This window comes from Phyllobates terribilis, unplaced genomic scaffold, assembly GCF_046119375.1.
Source record: "Phyllobates terribilis strain yellow unplaced genomic scaffold, ASM4611937v1 Scaffold_7__3_contigs__length_470593459, whole genome shotgun sequence".
In the NCBI taxonomy this organism is placed as follows: Eukaryota; Metazoa; Chordata; class Amphibia; order Anura; family Dendrobatidae; genus Phyllobates; species Phyllobates terribilis.
Window position 1 is genome coordinate 80046712 of NW_027362767.1, and position 19099 is coordinate 80065810.

The 19099-nt window shown below is 41.7% G+C and overlaps 2 protein-coding genes across 7 annotated transcripts in view; one reads left to right on the forward strand and one right to left on the reverse strand.

Moving 5' to 3' along the window:
• NUMB (NUMB endocytic adaptor protein) overlaps positions 1 to 19099 on the forward strand; it is a 101754-nt gene that overhangs the window by 59890 nt on the left and 22765 nt on the right. For all 6 annotated transcript variants that reach the window (XM_073638859.1, XM_073638858.1, XM_073638862.1 and 3 more), the window contains exons 3-4: positions 8346 to 8488; positions 14016 to 14090. In XM_073638859.1, coding sequence (XP_073494960.1) covers positions 8363 to 8488; positions 14016 to 14090 — 201 coding nt within the window. In that variant the 5' untranslated portion in view covers positions 8346 to 8362. The remainder of the gene's footprint in view (positions 1 to 8345; positions 8489 to 14015; positions 14091 to 19099) is intronic.
• Positions 9862 to 17862, reverse strand: LOC141153755 (uncharacterized). Its single transcript, XM_073638864.1, has 2 exons — positions 17628 to 17862; positions 9862 to 11642 (listed from the first exon to the last, which is right to left on the reverse strand). Exons 1-2 carry the CDS (start codon positions 17749 to 17751, stop codon positions 10528 to 10530), a joined length of 1239 nt encoding a protein of 412 aa, XP_073494965.1. The 5' UTR covers positions 17752 to 17862; the 3' UTR covers positions 9862 to 10527.

Genomic DNA, 19099 nt, shown 5'->3' on the forward strand with positions numbered 1-19099 from the left:
GTGTTCGTGATATTGTGCGGACCTCAGTCTGCAAAAATAAATGGGTGTATGAACAGGTACATAGACTAATAGGTACTTGGAAAAGGGGGGAGGACAAAACCTGGAGGTTTCTCAAGGTTCTGCTCTCAAACAGCCTGTGAAAAAACGGTCTGCACACAGCTTACGTCCAAGCTCTTTCCGATTATTTATTTTTTCCCCCATGAACATATAAACTTTGACAAATCGAAATTGTCATTTTGATTTTGTGCAAACCACACTGCAAAAATGCACGGACCGGTGATGAGATCCATATAATATATTCGTACCTATTCTAGTCTATGGAGATGTTCACATGTCCGTATATTTTTGAAGATCAAGTGGTCTTAAAAATAATCATGGAGACTGCCAGCTGTATGTTCTTCACTGGCTGATAGGCGAACCTTGAGAAACCTGGATCAGTGTTTGCCAGCATAGTCCCATCAGTGGGATGGTGCTGGCAAACATGTGACTAGCATATACTGTATAAAGGCTAAGCACCTGTTTGCCAGCACCATCCCTCTGATGTAGTGGTTGGGTGGAGGATGGTAATTGACTTCACTCAAAAAGGCTGTGCTCACATTTATCTGCAGGTGTACACACTCTGTGCAGACATTTTCCTAGGTTGCTATTTGCCCTTGTGGTGATGCAAGTCCATCAGTGCCACTAAATGGGCACCAGCATTGGATGGTTATTTTCTGATGCCATTTATACACACTGGACTTCTGTGCAGGTAGATACACTTTATATTTGGGCTTACACACTGATTACTTTGGACTGTATGGATAAGCATGGGGTATATGTACTATTAAATGACATGGAGTACACGGGAATTTTCCTCTCCATACTGCCATGTACATATATATACATTTATGATTTGTCCATTCACATGTTTTCTTAGTTGCCATTTCGGTGATATAACCCCTTTCCGTTTGTCCCCTTCCTTCCATGTACTAACCTGCTTGATGTTTATCTATTCTTATTCATCTATATATCTTAGAGTCTAGTATATATTATAACATTGCTGTATGACTATTATAATGCGGCTTTCCTTGTGTATGTAGTGTCACTTTTACCATAATTTGAATAAAGGTATTTTTGAATTGCTTTTGTTGTATTGGACCTATCATTCGGTGGTTCTCTTATATTATGTGTCTTACCGAATGGTCTGCCATTTCACGTTGGTCCATATAATAAGTACACGATTACTTACCGGCCCGTTGATTTGCGGGTCTGAATATGATCAGTGTCTTATACTGTTATATTCAGTGTTGTATATATTAACCTGAAATAATAAATATTCTTACGGTATTTATAGGAAACTGAATTGAGGCACAAAGTATAATGATAAGTTGGCGCGCTTCGTTCTACAATGAATATTGAATTACATTTACGCAAAAAAAATGAAATTCCTTATTATAAGCTTTGGGCAGCGCTAGTTATATCTGCCATGATTAAGAACCATTCAAAGTCACTGATTCGAAACGCGTATGCTTAGTCGGCACGTTTTGTTTTTTAACCTGTTTGGGGGGTTTCTGTTCCGGACTACCTACCATTGCATTCTTGGGAACAAATTTTTGCTACTTATAGTACAGACCAAAAGTTTGGACACACCTTCTCATTTAAAGATTTTTCTGTGTTTTCATGACTATGAAAATTGTACATTCACACTGAAGGCATCAAAACTATGAATTAACACATGTGGAATTATATACTTAACAAAAAAGTGTGAAACAACTGAAAATATGTCTTATATTCTAGGTTCTTCAAAGTAGCCACCTTTTGCTTTGACTGCTTTGCACACTCTTGGCATTCTTTTGATGAGCTTCAAGAGGTAGTCACCGGAAATGGTCTTCCAACAATCTTGAAGGAGTTCCCAGAGATGCTTAGCACTTGTTGGCCCTTTTGCCTTCACTCTGCGGTCCAGCTCACCCCAAACCATCTCGATTGGGTTCAGGTCTGGTGACTGTGGAGGCCAGGTCATCTGGCGTAGCACCCCATCACTCTCCTTCTTGGTCAAATAGCCCTTACACAGCCTGGAGGTGTGTTTGGGGTCTTTGTCCTGTTGAAAAATAAATGATGGTCCAACTAAACGCAAACCGGATGGAATAGCATGCCGCTGCAAGATGCTGTGGTAGCCATGCTGGTTCAGTATGCCTTCAATTTTGAATAAAACCCCAATAGTGTCACCAGCAAAGCACCCCCACACCATCACGCCTCCTACTCCATGCTTCACGGTGGGAACCAGGCATGTAGAGTCCATCCGTTCACCTTTTCTGCGTCGCACAAAGACACGGTGGTTGGAACCAAAGATCTCAAATTTGGACTCATCAGACCAAAGCACAGATTTCCACTGGTCTAATGTCCATTCCTTGTGTTCTTTAGCCCAAACAAGTCTCTTCTGCTTGTTGCCTGTCCTTAGCAGTGGTTTCCTAGCAGCTATTTTACCATGAAGGCCTGCTGCACAAAGTCTCCTCTTAACAGTTGTTGAAGAGATGTGTCTGCTGCTAGAACGCTGTGTGGCATTGACCTGGTCTCTAATCTGAGCTGCTGTTAACCTGCGATTTCTGAGGCTGGTGACTCGGATAAACTTATCCTCAGAAGCAGAGGTGACTCTTGGTCTTCCTTTCCTCATGTGAGCCAGTTTCTTTGTTACGCTTGATGGTTTTTGCAGCTGCACTTGGGGACACTTTCAAAGTTTTCCCAATTTTTCGCACTGACTGACCTTCATTTCTTAAAGTAATGATGGCCACTCGTTTTTCTTTACTTAGCTGCTTTTTTCTTGCCATAATACAAATTCTAACAGTCTATTCAGTAGGACTATCAGCTGTGTATCCACCAGACTTCTGCACAACACAACTGATGGTCCCAACCCCATTTATAAGGCAAGAAATCCCACTTATTAAACCTGACAGGGCACACCTGTGAAGTGAAAACCATTTCCGGTGACTACCTCTTGAAGCTCATCAAGAGAATGCCAAGAGTGTGCAAAGCAGCCATCAAAGCAAAAGGTGGCTACTTTGAAGAATCTAGAATATAAGACATATTTTCAGTTGTTTCACACTTTTTTGTTAGTATATAATTCCACATGTGTTAATTCATAGTTTTGATGCCTTCAGTGTGAATGTACAATTTTCATAGTCATGAAAATACAGAAATTTCTTTAAATGAGGTGTGTCCAAACTTTTGGTCTGTACTGTATATTTTCAGCGGGCACTGAGATGTTGCTGCACACGCCATCCCTACCTGTCAGGTAATATGCATGTATCCTAGTCTGATTAATAAGACATGGGCATGATACCGGCTAGGTGTTATCCTCCATGGTACAGCAAACGTGCACAAACATCTCTGATCTGTGAAAGTTAGAGATGCTGTACAAATCTATAGAACCTGCCGCATATGATTGTATTCAAGATATGGGTGGCACGGTGGCTCAGTGGTTAGCACTGTAGCTTTGCAGCGCTGGGGTCCTGGGATCAAATCCCACCAAGGACGATATCTGCAAGGAGTTTGTATGTTCTCCCCCTTTTTTTTTTTTTTTTTTTTTTTGCGTGGGTTTCCTCCCATATAGGGATCATGCACAGTTTGTCATAAATGTATTCTTCTTGGGCCGTGGGGGAAAAAAAATAATTATATATTTTGAGGCTGAAAAGTATGGCGGAATAGGAGCTGATAATCAGTACCAGGTTGTGACCATTACACATTAAAGGTGCAGCTCCTTTCAGTATTTACACCTGCTGCTGCTGCTGCCCGAGCTGCCAGCAGTCATATAGATGTGTTTTGTATGTGACTGTGCAGAGCATGATACCATTTCAGAATGTGAACTATGACTTATGTTGTGTAAGGTTGCGGTGTTCACACCGTGCAGTAACTGAGGCAGTGACCCAAGCAAGGCCAACATAAACAGCTTTTATTCAGCACTCACGGGTAAACAGAAAAGTCCTCCGGTTCGCAGCCGGGTTAACAGAAGTCCATACACAATGGTTGCCGTGGGCAACGGCCGCGCTGGGTCGTGCAGAGCCTTCCCAGGCGTAGGTTCAGCTACACGCTGACCCGTAGCTTTCCTGCTATCCTCCTAGCAGGTCCCAACACTGAACAACACTAATCCTTAATGCAGGGTTTTTAAAGGACCTGTGGCAAGAGCCACTGGAAAACCCAGGTTGGAGGGAGGAGGCCGCCCCACTGCCTTCCTGTAGCCTCCTCCAAGAAATGAAGGCCCTGCCGGGTTTTACTAATCTGCCTTAGCCAGATAGCCTGACCAGGTCCATGCTCGCCTTCATTCCTGCATTGCAGCCGCAATGGTGTCTGTGACTGCAATGCACTCCAACAGGTTTACTAGGTCTCTGTACTTATTCTGGGGGATATATAGCATCCCTCGTATACGATCCCGGTCACTGCCTCACATATTCCCCCACCTCTGTTCTAACTTGTGGGGTTGAACATTTGTCACCATACAGGGTGCCGGGACAGGGCTTCCGCGTTTGCCTTCGACTTCCCAGGGCGATGTTCTACAGAGAAACTGAAATTTTTGCAGTGACAGAAACCACCTGGTGACTCGCACATTCCTCTCCTTGGCGTTGGACAAAGGTCCAACTTCGACACCTCATTTAATTTCCGTAAATCGTTACAGAAGCGTGACGATTCGTCTGGTTTCGGGATCAGCCCCAGCGAGAGAGCCTCCCATCGCTGCTGTTTAGTGAGAGCATCACTTATCCTGACCTCTCCCCCCAGACGCACCCCTGGCTGAGGGTACACGTACTACCACCCGATCGCCCTTGTTTAAAGACCTGACCATGTTTCTTCTATTATATGTGCGCCTTCGTGCTGCCTGGGCATCTAACAGATGTTCTTTCACGATGGGTAGGACCACCGCGATCCGGTCCTGCTTACTAGCCGTGTTCAATTATACTCCTATGTGGAGTCTGCTCTTGTCCCCACGTCTCTTTGGCTACGTCCAACAGACCCCTAGGGTGTCTGCCGTACAATAATTCAAAGGGAGAGAACCCTGTGGAAGCCTAGGGTACCTCACGGACGGCGAGCATCAAATAGGGTAGTAACATGTCCCAATCCCTTCCGTCCTTAGAAACCACCTTTCAAGGTGTGGCGTAGTGGTATAGCCTCCGGGTACCGGGTGGCACAGTCGACCACCAGTATATGTTGGTGGCCACGAGCGGATTTTACAATGGGCCCTACAAAGTCCATTGCAATCCATTCAAAAGGTACCTCTATCACTGGCGGAGGTACCAATGGGCTACTGAAGCTTGCGGTGGGTGTGGTCAGCTGACATTCGGGGCAGGATTCGCAGTACTTTTGGACCTCCGCGTAAATCCCCGGCAAAAAGAACCACTGCAAGATACTCTTGTGTATTTTTAACCCCTAAGTGTCCACCCAGCAGGTGTGTGTGTCTGTGTGTCTGTGTGTGTCTGTGTGTGTGTGTGTGTCATCTCCAGAACTACCCGACGGTACTACTGAGGTACCACTAACTGTTCCACGACCTCATCCCTGATTTTTGTCTACCCTATAGAGCAACTCACCGTTGACTTCCACGTGTGGAATCGCAGTATCTGCACAGGGCTGTTGAGCTACGCCATTTACCTCTAACACCCTTTTCTGCGCCCGAGTCAGGGTGGGATCCTGTAGCTGAGCTGTCCCAAACGTGCCCCGGGACACTTCCAGCTCGGGGATCAATGGGGTCTCCTCAACCTCTCTTGCCAGCACCTCTAGGGGAAACCTATCGGGGTTACACTCTGTCCCTAGGTTGGACACCCCTACGGCAGGTACCCCTGACTCGAGTTCTTTGGGTACAGCGCCCGTAATAAATTTTACCGGGGAAGAGTGGTTTTTATTTTTCCACACAGTCCCATAGGGAAGAGTTTTTATCACCCCCACCACATGTTTCGTGTCCCCACATGGCGTGGACAACACTACCTCCGCAGTTGGGTATTTTCCGAGGTCCCCATGGATACACACAACCCCGACGGTCCGTCCACTGGGGTTGTCTCCAGCCACCAGCAACTCATGTACCAAAGTCACTAGGCTCCCTGAGTCTAAGAGGGCCTCCGTTGGGTACCTATTAATCAGTACTTGGCACAGTTGGGGTTCACTGTCCGGGGGGTCGGTACTCTCGGAGCAGACTGTCTGGGTGTACAGTGAGGTTATACCCGCAGTCCATGGGCTCTGTAGTCAGGGGGCAGTTAGCAACCACATGTCCCGGTCCCTGACACCGCCAGCACCTAATGGCGGAGGTACTGTTAGATCTTGTGACCGTTTGGGAGTGAACCGATCTCCTGCCACTCTCTCCCCGGGGTTCCCCTTCAGCACGGGTATGGTGCTGACTGTCCTCAGCAGAGGGACGCGACCCCTTTCCCGGTTCCTGGTTTGGCAGGGTCCAGCGTGACAGTCGCGAGGTGGCCGTGTACCGCTCGATTAGGCTGACCACCTGGTCGAGGGTGCCGGGTCCCCTTACCCCACCCAACGTTGGATAGCGGCCGGCAGAGTCCTCACCAGCCGGTCAACCACCACTCTCTTCACCATCTGGGCTGGAGTCAAAGTCTCTGGCTGGAGTCACCTCCTTACCAGCTGCAGAAGGTCATAAGCCTGAGACCGAGCGGGTCGGGTCTCCACAAAGGCCCATGAAAATGCGCACCGAGCCCTCACGTATGTATTGACCCCAAGTCGGGCAAGGATCTCACCTTTTGAGCCTCTGGTAGTCCTGGGCGTGCTCCCGACTGAGGTCGAAGTAGGCCTTCTGGGCATCGCCAACCAAAAACAAAGCCACCACTTCAGCCCACTGGCCGGCTGGTAGGTTTTCCCGCTGTTCCGTGCGTTCTTAGATAGTCAAAAAGGCTTCCACGTCATCCTCCGGTCCCATCTTCCTCAATGCTGAGCGAACCTTGTCCTGGGCCTCTCGACGTTCCGGCCCTCTCGACGTTCCGGGATCGGCGGCGTGGCAGTTGCCCGCAGGGCAGCAATCTGTTGCAGCATCAGTTCATTTGTTTTTTGCTGCGGATTGCACTGCTGTTCCCTCTCCTGCTGCTGCCCTGGAGACTGCAGCTGCTGCTGCTGGGTGAGTACCAATTGCTTTAGCAGCTCCTCCATTTTGTCCACGGGGCGGGGCTGAAAGGTGGCCGGCCGGATTGTGGTCATGTAGCTGCCAGTGGGGTATGCCTCAGTCACACTGCCCGCATTCTCAACTAAGCGGTAAGGCGGTGGTGTTCACACCGTGCAGTAACTGAGGCAGTGACCCAAGCAAGTCCAACATAAACAGCTTTTATTTCAGCAACTCACGGGTAAACAAAGTCCTCCGGTTCGCAACTGGGTTAACATCAGTCCATAACAACGGTTGCCGGGGGCAACGGCCGGGCCATTCAGAGCCTGGCGGGTGCAGAGCCTTCCCAGTCGTGGGTTCAGCTACACACAGGCCTGTGGAGCTTTCCTGCTATCCTCCTAGCAGGTCCCAACACTGAACAACACTAATCCTTATTGCAGGGTTTTTAAAGGACCTGTGTTAAGAGCCACTGGAAAACCTGGGTTGGAGGGAGGAGGCCGCCCCCACTGCCTTCCTGTGTTCTCCTCCAAGAAATGAAGGCCCTGCCGGGTTTTACTAATCTGCCTTAGCCAGATAGCCTGACCAGGTCAATGCTCACCTTCATTCCTGCATTACAGCCCCAGCTGTCTGTGACTGCGATGCACACCAACGGGTTTAATAGGTCTCTGTACACATTCTGGAGGATATATAACGTCCCTCGTATACGATCCCGGTCACTGCCTCACAACTGTAAATGAAGCATGCTTCCAGATCATGAAGCATAGTTTGTCGTTTAGCTAAGTGTTGACTTGGCTCGCAGCCACGTGTGCTGTCCCATCAAATTCCTGCTGGCTTTTTGGTGTGGTATTAGCTCTTGGCTGACTTATAGCATCAATGACTTTGCCTGGGCTTTTACAAAATGTTCTCAATATATACAGAACAGCAGCAATTCTGAGATTGGCATAACAGAAATCCAGCACCAATTAAGACCTTTTGAAGAAACACACTTTTTTGGACAATCTGCTGATGGGTTTACTCACCAATTACTGCCGAACACCAGATGCTTATTTTTACTGCAGTGCCTCTACAGGAGAAATCAAGGATTACATGACCTTTATTAAAATCATTGCGTTGGTGTATTTGAAACTTGCACTGGGCTTGCTTTTATTTGTGACCACATTTGTGTTCTACAAAGTGATTTCTCGGCTACACTTTGACCTGCTTTCCAATCATTTTTAATTTCATGGTGTCCCTGTTAACTGTTTAAGTAACTAACTATATTTTAACTTTTTTTTTATTTTAGATTGTGAGGGTCGGAAAATGAACAAACTTCGTCAAAGTTTCCGGCGGAAGAAAGATGTGTATGTCCCGGAGGCCAGCCGACCCCACCAGTGGCAAACTGATGAAGAATCTGTGCGGACTGGGAAGTGTAGCTTTCAGGTTAAGGTAATTGCCCCTCGTCAGGCTGAGCTTTGGACTCTGCATGGTAACTGCAGTCATACATGCTGTCTAGATTTCTTACAACTGCTTCTTACAGTTGGATGAAGTCTCATGTTAGTTACATCGATTAACCCAGTCTGTAAACGCTTAACATTTGGGAATGCAAAACTATTAATCTTTTTTTGCTTTCAAATACGAAAGATCACTATATTTCGGTTACTGTAATATAAAATATAATTGCTTAAAAAATATTTGAAGTGAGTAGTTTTATCCTCCAATCTCTTCAGATTGCATTTTAAAGGGAATCTGTCAGCATGTGTTTGCAAAGTAATCTTCGAGCAGGATAATGTAGGGGCTGAGACCCTGATTCCAGCGATGCGTTGCGGTTTTCAATAAAATCAGTGTTTTATCAGCAGGAGATTATCACTGCAAGACTTGGTGTCACATGCCTCCCAGTCACCTGCTCTGTATAACTCCGCCCCCACCACTGATTGGCAGCTTTCTGTCAGTGTACATTAATCAGTGGTGTGGGCGGGGTTATACACAGCTCCACATTCTGAGCTCTGCTAGATCTGCAGCTGTGATTGTATTAAAATGGCAGCAAGTGACCCCACTGGTATCAAGGTCTCTGCACCTACATCCTGCTGCTCTCAAGATTACACAGCAAAATCCTGCTGACACACAACCTATTGAATTGTATATTCTCCATTAGTATTTGTTGTTCTGTAAGATTATATCTAACTAGATGCTTAATTTTTCCAAACGTATGCCTCATACCCTGCAGTACTTTTCATCTAACTCCATTTTTTATTTTATTTTCTGACCACCCCCACCGCCCCAATTTATGCAATGACTGGGCACTACCATGCGACTGACCGTTTATATAAAGGTTGCTATCCTCTGTTCTCTATTGTGACAACCTATATTATACACATAGAAATGAGCTGCATAAGCCCAACCATTAATTGACATATATTCATCTATTTTTCCCTTTGATCTGTAGATTTGTGCCTCAACTTTTATTTATTAATGAAACTTCATCTACATTATTCCAAATCTATTTTTTTTTCATGAAAGATTAACCGGGTAGAGACATTTAGACTTTCCAGTTTTCACTTCATATCAAATTTATTATTCAATTTTGATTATTTTTTTCCCCCCTATGTATAACACTGGTCAACAGCATTTTTGGTGCCAAAGATATTTCAACGAATTTAGGGTAACTTTGGGGTGCTGATTCTGAATATGTCATCAGTTTTGCCAGATTGGCTCTAGTTCTTGATATTTTCTGTAAAATGTGTAAAAAAAAAAATGATGTAATTTGCTACACGCGCATTAACTTTATTGATATTGTCATGAATACTATAAATTAAACAAAGTAAATGTTGATTATAGTTTATTTTAACTAGTTTTAGAAAGTAATCTTCAAAAATGAACAAGACATGAAAGATAGGAGACATTTAATCTCTGGAAAAGCGCTTTTTATATGATTTTCTTCTATGTGAGCTTTTCGGGCAGTCACGCTGTAGATTCCAGCAGTAATCAGCCATCATATGTCTGTCCCATCTGCCTTGGTACCTTTCCTCCATCACCATAATATCCTGATGAAATCTCTCCCCTTGTTCTTCGCTAAAATCTCCAAGATTTTCTGGAAATCTGTCCAAGTGACTGTGAAGATAATGCAATTTAATGCTCATGTGTACACCCAGATTTCTAAATCTCAATAGCATGTTTTGTACCAGTTCTTCATAATTGTCTGCCTTTTTATTTCCCAAGAAGTTCTTCACTACCAACACAAAACTACACCATGCAGCAGCTTCCATGTCATTAATTTCCTTAGGAAAATTTGAATCTTTAATGAGTTTCCGAATTTGAGGACCATCAAAGATTCCTGCCTTCAGTTTTTCGCTACTAAGACCAGGGAAAGATCTGCAGATGTACATGAAGCAATTACCATCTTTGTCTAATGCCTTGACGAACTGCTTCATTAATCCTAACTTTATGTGAAGTGGTGGTAGAATGATTTTTTCCGTGTCCACCAAAGGTTAGTTCACTATGTTTGATGATCCTACTGTCAAGGTGTCCCTTGGAGGCCAATTCACTTTCTCCCAGTGCTGATGTTTTGCTCTACTATCCCACATGCAGATGAAGCAAGGATACTTTGTGCATCCACTTTGCTGTCCAAGTAAAAAGTTGACCATTTTTAAATCAACACATATCAGCCACGAATGTTCATGGTAGCACAGTTTCTCCAAGACCATTTTGACATTTTTGTATTGTTCTACAAGTTTAGTTGAGTGAGCTACTGGAAGAGATGCACACTGATTGCCATTGTTCAACAAAACACGTTTCAAACTCCTTTTAGAACTATCTATGAAAAGCCTCCAGTCTTCAGGACGATATACTTGTAAACCCATTTGCAGCATCAGGCCAGGAATATCCTTACAATATACAAGTAGGTCATCTTCACAGAAAAATTGAAGAAGTGCTTCTTCTCTGGTCCTGTAAGATGTAATTTTAGTTCCAGGCGTCAGACAATTTTTCTCACTTAGCCTGGAAGCTAAAAGTTCGGATGCACTTTTTGAGAGGTTGAGGTCTCTTATTAGATCGTTGAGCTCTCCTTGGGTAAATTGCGTATATGTTCGGAAACTTCCTTCATATTCTGGTTCACTTCCAGAACTAATGCTTAGCTCCATACCCTGCATTTCATCATCAGGTGGGGGAAGGTCAGGTAACATGGTAAACACAGGTACAGGCACATCTTCACAATGAGGGACAGGCCTTCTTGCAGATTCCATGTTAGGATACTCCCGTTTTCGTTTCTTATGCTTATTGAATCCTTGCACTTGCACTGCACAGAAATAACAGTCATCATGATGATTTTTTTGCTCTCTCCACACCATTGGAACACCAAATTTGAAGCTTTTTCTTTGTCCTTTGCTCCATTTTCGTAATAATTCGATACATGCTTTGCACACTATGTGTGGTGCCCAAAACTTGTCTTGGTCCCCAAGCATAACCCCAAAATAGGCCAAATACACTTTTTTTACGAAGTCTGTTATGTTTCTTCTATGTTTTGGCAGTGTATATTCACCACAAATGTAACAGAATGAGTCTGGATCATTAAGGCAACTTCTTCTTGATGAGTTCATGCTTTTCACTGGAAAACAGACAACAACATAAAGTTAGTATAAAAATCAAGCTATGAACAAACTTCTAGAACACTAATTAACACAAAACTATATTGAGAACTGCTCAGTTCAAGTACTAATCTAAAGAAATTAATGAGATGACGCGTCGCATTTACCAACACGTGCTATAAATAAGATACCAAAAATCTCAAAAACTAGAGCCAATCTGGCAAAACTGATTGCATATTCAGAATCAGCACCCCCAAAATACCCCAAATTCATTAAAATATCTTTGGCACCAGAAAAAAAATATTTTTTTGTTGACCTGTGTAATAGAAACTATTTTGAAATATATATTAGTGCTTCAGTTCTTATCATTTTATAATATATATATAGATATATATATATATATATATATTCATATATATATATATATAAAAAAAATATATATATATCATATATATATATATATATATATATATTATATAATATATATATATATATATATATATATATATATATATATATATATATATATATATATATATATATATATATATATATATATATATATATATATATATAATATATATATATATATATATATATATATATATATATATATATATATATATATATATATATATATATATATATATATATATTATATATATATATATATATATATATATATTTATATATATATATATATATATATATATATATATATATATATATATATATATATATATATATATATATATATATATATATATATATATATATATATATATATATATATATATATATATATATATATATATATATATATATATATATATATATTTGATTTTTTTTTTTTTTATTTACTAACAGGTATTTCTGCAAGGACACCTTGTTAATCTTCTGCCCTCCACATACATACCTCCAAAAGCTACAGAATGTCAGGAATGTTAAAGGGGTGCTCTCTGGTTTAAACAGTATCATTAAGATTGGCAATGAATATTTTAAAGGGATTCTCCACTTCTCAAAGTGGATCCTAATACTTTAACAAAGACCAGACAAATCCCCCCCCCCCCCCCACCACCGATCCAGCACAAGCTCCCTTCTGCTGTCCTGCGAACATAATGTCAACTGCTTACAACACCGCTGCAGCCAATCCTTGAGCTCGGCGCTTACAGATGTGGACAGCACGATCCACTTAGCTCAGTGATTGGCTGCAGTGGTGATGTGAACTATTGACTCTGTCACCCCTACAGCCAAAACAGAGCCGAGCAGCAGTGGTGACCTGGGTATGGTGAGTACTGTCATTTGGGGTCCACTTTTCTAGAAGTGTGTGTAAAAAAAAAAAAAAAAAAAAAGGCCTCCAGTGACTGAAATTTTGGCTCACCCCCTTTGCAGGGAAAAGGAGAGCTGGACTTTCATGTTCAGATTACTGATGGTGCTGACATTGTTCTTTTCTCCTGCTACCTTCGTGCAGAAACTTTTAAAATAACATTTTGCTGCTTTTGGGAATTTAATATAGTGATATCCTTCTAAGACTTCCCGTATTTAGGGCTACATAAATTATATTTTCCCTTGTGAAAAAGAACATTTTATTTAATGGCATGTTGTGATTTGTTGCATTACGACAAGGTAATTTTCACAGCCACTTATAGTTTATCTCCAGCCGTCTGTGATAATGTATTTTTATTGAAAATCACTGCAGGAGTCTTGCTCTTCAATTATGATTCATTTTTTGCAATAATACTTGTCTTTTGCTGAAGGATTAGAGGCTTTTCTGGATTGGCACAGCAGGAGCCTCCATCCTTGTGCATGTTATTCCTTTTCCTGCCTTCCTTAAAGCAGAAGTTTTCACAATGGCAAAGTCATGTGGGTGAAAGCTAGAAGCGCCTCCTTCGCCTTCACTACCCATGCCACATCTGTATATACATTTACAGGAGGTGGCAGAGTAGCACCATGATGGATGTGTACACTTACCTTTAAATTGTGCAACTAGTAAAACCGGAAGATAACTTTTTTTTTTTTTTTTTTTTTTTTTTTTAGTTTGTGTAGAATAGACTGGGTCAAATACTGAATAATCAAACATTCATGGCCGATCTTATCTCAAACACTGCCATGATGACCCAAAAACTGATCCCAACTGAATGGGACCCATCTATATGCTTTAATAGTACACGTGTGCAAATGAATTTAAAAAAAAAAAATCTAAATTGTTTCTTGTGGCCAAAGTGTTAAGTCGCGAACTACAACTTAAACATTTGAATTGTTTCCCTGTGTGCAAAGCTTCTCATGTTTTTAGACACTTGCACCATCTAAAGTGCTAGATCTACTGTTCTTTCTAATTAAAACCAACCAGTTTTGTAATTCTCTTTTTAATTCCTTTTGTTTTCTTTGTTTAGTACCTGGGACATGTGGAAGTGGACGAGTCTCGAGGGATGCACATCTGTGAAGATGCCGTTAAAAGACTGAAATCCGTATGTATTCATTGCTCTGTCCACAAACTGCTGGTGTATCTGTTCTCTAATGAAAAGTACAGGTTTTCATACAGCAAAGGGTTTGGCCACAAGACCGAGACTTCGCACACCCGTGGGGAGCCAATGGCTGCACAATTTAGCTTCACCTGCCACACGTGTAGGCAGAGTTTCGGATGGGAATGTTGCCGCATCCAGAGGCTAGAAAATGAAATTGACCCCCTTCCCCCACACACCCCAGGGCAATTTTGTGTTTTCGTTTTTTGCCACCCCTTCATCCCAGAGCCATAACTTTTTTATTTTTTCCCGTCAATAGGGCCATATGAGGGCTAGTTTTTTGATGGATGAGTTGTACTTTTGAATGACCCCATTGATTTTACCACTGGAAAATGTGGAAAAAATTCCAAGTGCAGCAAAATTGCAAAAAGTGCAATTCCACAATCTTTTAACCATATTTACTAAATGCTAAAACTGACTTGCCATTATGATTCCTCTTGTCATTTCGAGTTCGCAGATACCAAACAAGTATAGATTCTTTTTTTTATTTAAGTGGTGAAAAAATCCTAATGTGTTTTTTTTTTTTTTTTTTTTTTTTTTTTTTTCTTCAATAGTCTCAAAAGGAGACTTGAGGCTGCGACCTTACGATCGCTTGTGCTATACATAGCAGTGCTTCGGCCCTGATATGTGTAGCAGCAGAAGTCATCTCTTATGAACGCTGGCCACAGACCGGTGTTCATAGGAGATCTGCAGTGACAAGCAAGGGGGTCTTCTGCAGACCCCCGATTGTCATGCCAACCCATTGGCGCCCCGCGGTCATGTGACGGGCATTGATGGGTTTGTCTTGTGATGTGCTTCCACTGGGCTCGAGTTAAATGCCGCTGTCAGAGATTGACAGCAGCATTTAACATCAGTTGTCATGTGCAGGAAAAAGATGCGGGCTCAGCGCCAGAGCCTGCTTCAAAGGCAGGAACACGAAAGAGTTAAGGTAAAAGTCATAAACTTTGCTGTAACATAAAAGACTGTGTGGAAAATGCAGACTAAAAACCTAGTCTAAAGGTCCACATACACATTAGATGACCATCTGCCAAATGATGCTTCTGTCATCTCTCCCATGCGTAGGAGTGCATGTTTGGATTGGCGCTCCTGTGTTCTGAGAGACATCTGCCAGCAGCTTCTCTCCAGAAAAACAAAGCAATTGGCAGTCTCAAATCGGACATGTCTGATCAACCTCTTCCCAGACGATCAGTCGGCCGCTGCCCACCATGCACAGAGTTGCCCGAACCCGTCAGTATTGCGGTTGCAGCCGACATTAGTCTGTGTATAGAAGGCTTAAAGCGGTATTCCCGTCTCCAAGATCCCATCCCAATATGTAGTAGGTGTAATAAGAATAATATTAGCAAATACCCCCAATTAGAAATGTAGTATAGTTTTTCTGATTCGCTATGTCTTGCCTCATGTGCAGGCATTCCAGGGCCTTAGGTATACATGGTTACGTCCACTGATATAGTGACAGTTATCTAGCTGCCAGTGGTCGTAACCGTGGATACCTAAGGTCCCGCAATCCTGCACATGAAGTAAGTGACATAGCGAATCAAAAATACTATACTACATTTCTAATTGAAGATATTTGCTATTATTATTATTATTATTATTATTATTATTATTATTATTATTATTATTATTATTATTATTATTATTATTAATATTAATATTATTATTAATATTAATATTATTATTATTATTATTTTCTTGGAGATGGGAATACCCCTTTAAGGCTAGGGCTAAATGAAGACTTTGTACCTCTACTAATTGATTTTAACTATTGATTGATTTCTCAAGTCTGCATGTTTTGCATACAACTGCTGTTAGTTGATACTTGCAATTAATCAGTGCTACAAAAGTCTCATTGTAGCCTGAGGCCAGTTTCACACATCCGTGAAACACTAACCTTGTTTTGATCGCAATAGTTGGCCCGACTGCTTGGGCTCCTGACCTAAGCTTACTTCATCTTAGGGTTATATACGGCAGCTGGCTCAGGTCAGGAGACTGCACACTCAGGCCCATGTATTGTCATACAAGCACGGTTCATCTATCACATTTATGGAGAAGTACAAATTGATGCTGCCAAACTTCTTGGGTGGCTCCTATGGAGCTACTATAAGTATCTGAAGAGCTTCGTATTAGATTAGCATTCTGTTTTCTTTCTTTGAATGAAGAGGAAGCTGCGTATGCTTTGGTTTTTCCATTCACTTCGATGGGATTTCCGAGTACACCCGAGCTGGTGTGTTCTCAATTACTGGCGGTAAACACTTCTACTGCCCAAAGACAGCTAGGGGTTCTCTCTCTGGAGTGGTAATCTATTGTTTCAGATTTTTACGTCCTATCAATACCATCTGAAAATTAATTAATTTTCTTACCGGTTATCTACATCCATCTTTGTGTGATATATGTGAAATCTCCCTCCATGACTTACACATGTTTTCCATGATCTTAAAGGATATCTTTCACTTCCTGAGAACAAATGGAGTCAAATACATGGTACAAATCTCCCAAGTCCCCCTGATTCAGCCACTCTTTTTTTCTGTTTTTGTGCTGCTTCACTCTATTGCAGAGATATTCCCATTTGTTTCTCCTGCAGCACAGTATGAGAAATCCCTGCTTGTAGTGCAACTGGGCGTTTCTTCAGAGTCTTCTCTGGGGGTGTGCGCTTTCAGTCATCCCTCGCAGACTGTCAGTCACAGCTCAACAGCTGATCTAGTAGTCTCAGATGCTGAGCTTTGATTGGCTTAGTTTGGGAGAGGTAAAAACACGTGCCCCCAGAGAAGATTCTGAAGAAATGCCTGGTTTCACTAGAAGCAAAGTCTTCTCTGGGGGCGTGTTTTTTTTCACTTCTACCAAGCTAAGCCAATCAAAGCTCAGCATCTGAGACTACTAGATCAGCTGCTGAGTTGTGATTGTCAGCGTCTACAAGGGAGGATTGTAAGCTCACACCCCCAGAGAAGACTCTGAAGAAACACCCAGTTGCAAGTGCTGCAAGCAGAAATTTCTCATATTGTGCTGCAGAAGAAACAAATGTGAACATTTTTGCAATGCATCGATGCAGCGCAAAGCTGAAAAGTGCAGCAGAGTTTGGGGAGCTCAAGTATTTTTTACAAAGTATTTAACTAACTACATTTTTTTTTGAGTAAGTGACATGTCCTCTTTAACAGGCTCCGCCATGTGCTGTTCCTCCTTGATATATATGTCTTTTGTGCTTACAAATGCTTGATATGTTTAATATATTTTCTTGTTTTTAGCAGGTTAAAAAAAAACAATAAAGAATCATAATTAACTTAGTGTGTTTATTTTACATATTAAACAATTAACAAGTGTAGTTCCTTCTCATAAGATAATCAGCCTTGCATGACTGCTTGTTTCTTCCTAACTCTGCTGTTGGAGTGGTTTGGAAGTGACTCTCACATTAACACTCCCTGTTCTCGGAGTAATATTAACGATTAACTGTCACCCTGAAATTAGGAACGTGTGGTGAGATGTCCTTACCGTCTGCTTGCTGCAGGGCTGATGTTCTATAGGAGCGTGATGAATTGGAGGGTTGTGAAACTTGGCAGCAGAAGTCTCGTCCTTTCTCATTAGTCGTCACCTCGCACTGATTCATGACGGGCATTACATCCTCAGTGCATGTGGCGTATGTAGTAAGCACTCATTTCGGAGCCCTTCACATGCAGATGTGCTTAATACTTTTCAAGCGGCAAAATGAATTAAGCCTTTGAAAAGGGAACACAGCAGGATTTCCTGAAAACAGCTCTGTGCAACATCATTGTGCAATGGCCGCTGTGCTTTTTTTTTTTTTTCCTCTCATTTATATATAGAAGCATTTGCTTTGCAGACATAGAAAACAGTATAGAAGAAAAGTCCCTTTTTATACTTTTTTTTTTTTTTTTTTTTTTTTTGCATGAGGCGTTCACATGTATGTTTTGAGCATGCAGGGCTGCTGCTACGTGATTACTGGCAGTGTGAAGTATGTACAGACTTATTTAAAAAGTTCATAAATATTATTTAATTCTAAAATTAATATTCCAATTACTATTAAAATAAAAAGGATGATTTATAATGATACATTTATTTCTCAATATAAACACGGACTGAAGGTTTCCTGTGAACCTCAGCAAATTTGTGTAGCGCAATTTTGTGCTCTACTATGGTATCTACAAGATTAAGTGATTATGAAGCCCCAGTCCTGGGTTTGCAGTGTGGTATGCCGACTTCTTGACTCTGGCCTTGGTTTATTTTACGCAGTCCATCATGAGTATCTATCCATCATGAGTGCTTGTCAGCGTGCGCTCTGATATACATTGTGCTGATCATATGGGTAACTGCTCTAACCGCTGGTACACATAATCCAAGTTTAATTTGCATCACATAGTTCAATTAAAGTTTGTCATTTAGCGGGACTATAGTTTTAAAATTGTTTTATTTTGTACTTTTTAAGGGAATCTATAAGCAGTTTTTATGTAATCCAATAGCAACATAATGAAGGTGCAGAGAACCTGATTCCAGTGATGCAGTTTGCTTTAGTTCCAATACAACCAGTATTTTATCAGCAGAAGGTTATAACTGCAGGACTAGGTATCTAGTGCCAGGTAGTCCAGCTAATCTGTGTCACCCTGCCCCCACCACTAGCAGCTTGCAGACAATGTACAGTATACACAGAATTTCTGTTTTTCATTCATTTGCCAGCCAAAGAAATGGAATAACAGTACCAATAGAGTTGGTCGAAAAGATTCTTAGGACTGTGGTCCAATGTCCCATAAAAAGTAAAGTGGACATGTAATTTACACAACACTACACCCTTTTATTTTTATTTTTTTTATGGTTTACACCCCCCCCCCACTTCTAAAAAACAAAAACAAAAAAAAATTATATTTTATATACCCGAAAATACAAAAATACAACTTGTGACCAACAGGCCCTCAACTGAAAAATCATACGGCTAACAGAGAATGGAACTGGGC

What these genes read in the sequence shown, in the direction of transcription:
- LOC141153755 (XM_073638864.1), bottom strand. Translation starts at nt 17,751, where the DNA reads ATGCCCGTCATGAATCAGTGCGAGGTGACGACTAATGAGAAAGGACGA. An exon ending in AGCCCTGCAGCAAGCAGACG is followed by an intron (nt 11,643 to 17,627) that starts GTAAGGACATCT and finishes TCTGTTTTCCAG; the next exon opens with TGAAAAGCATGAACTCATCA.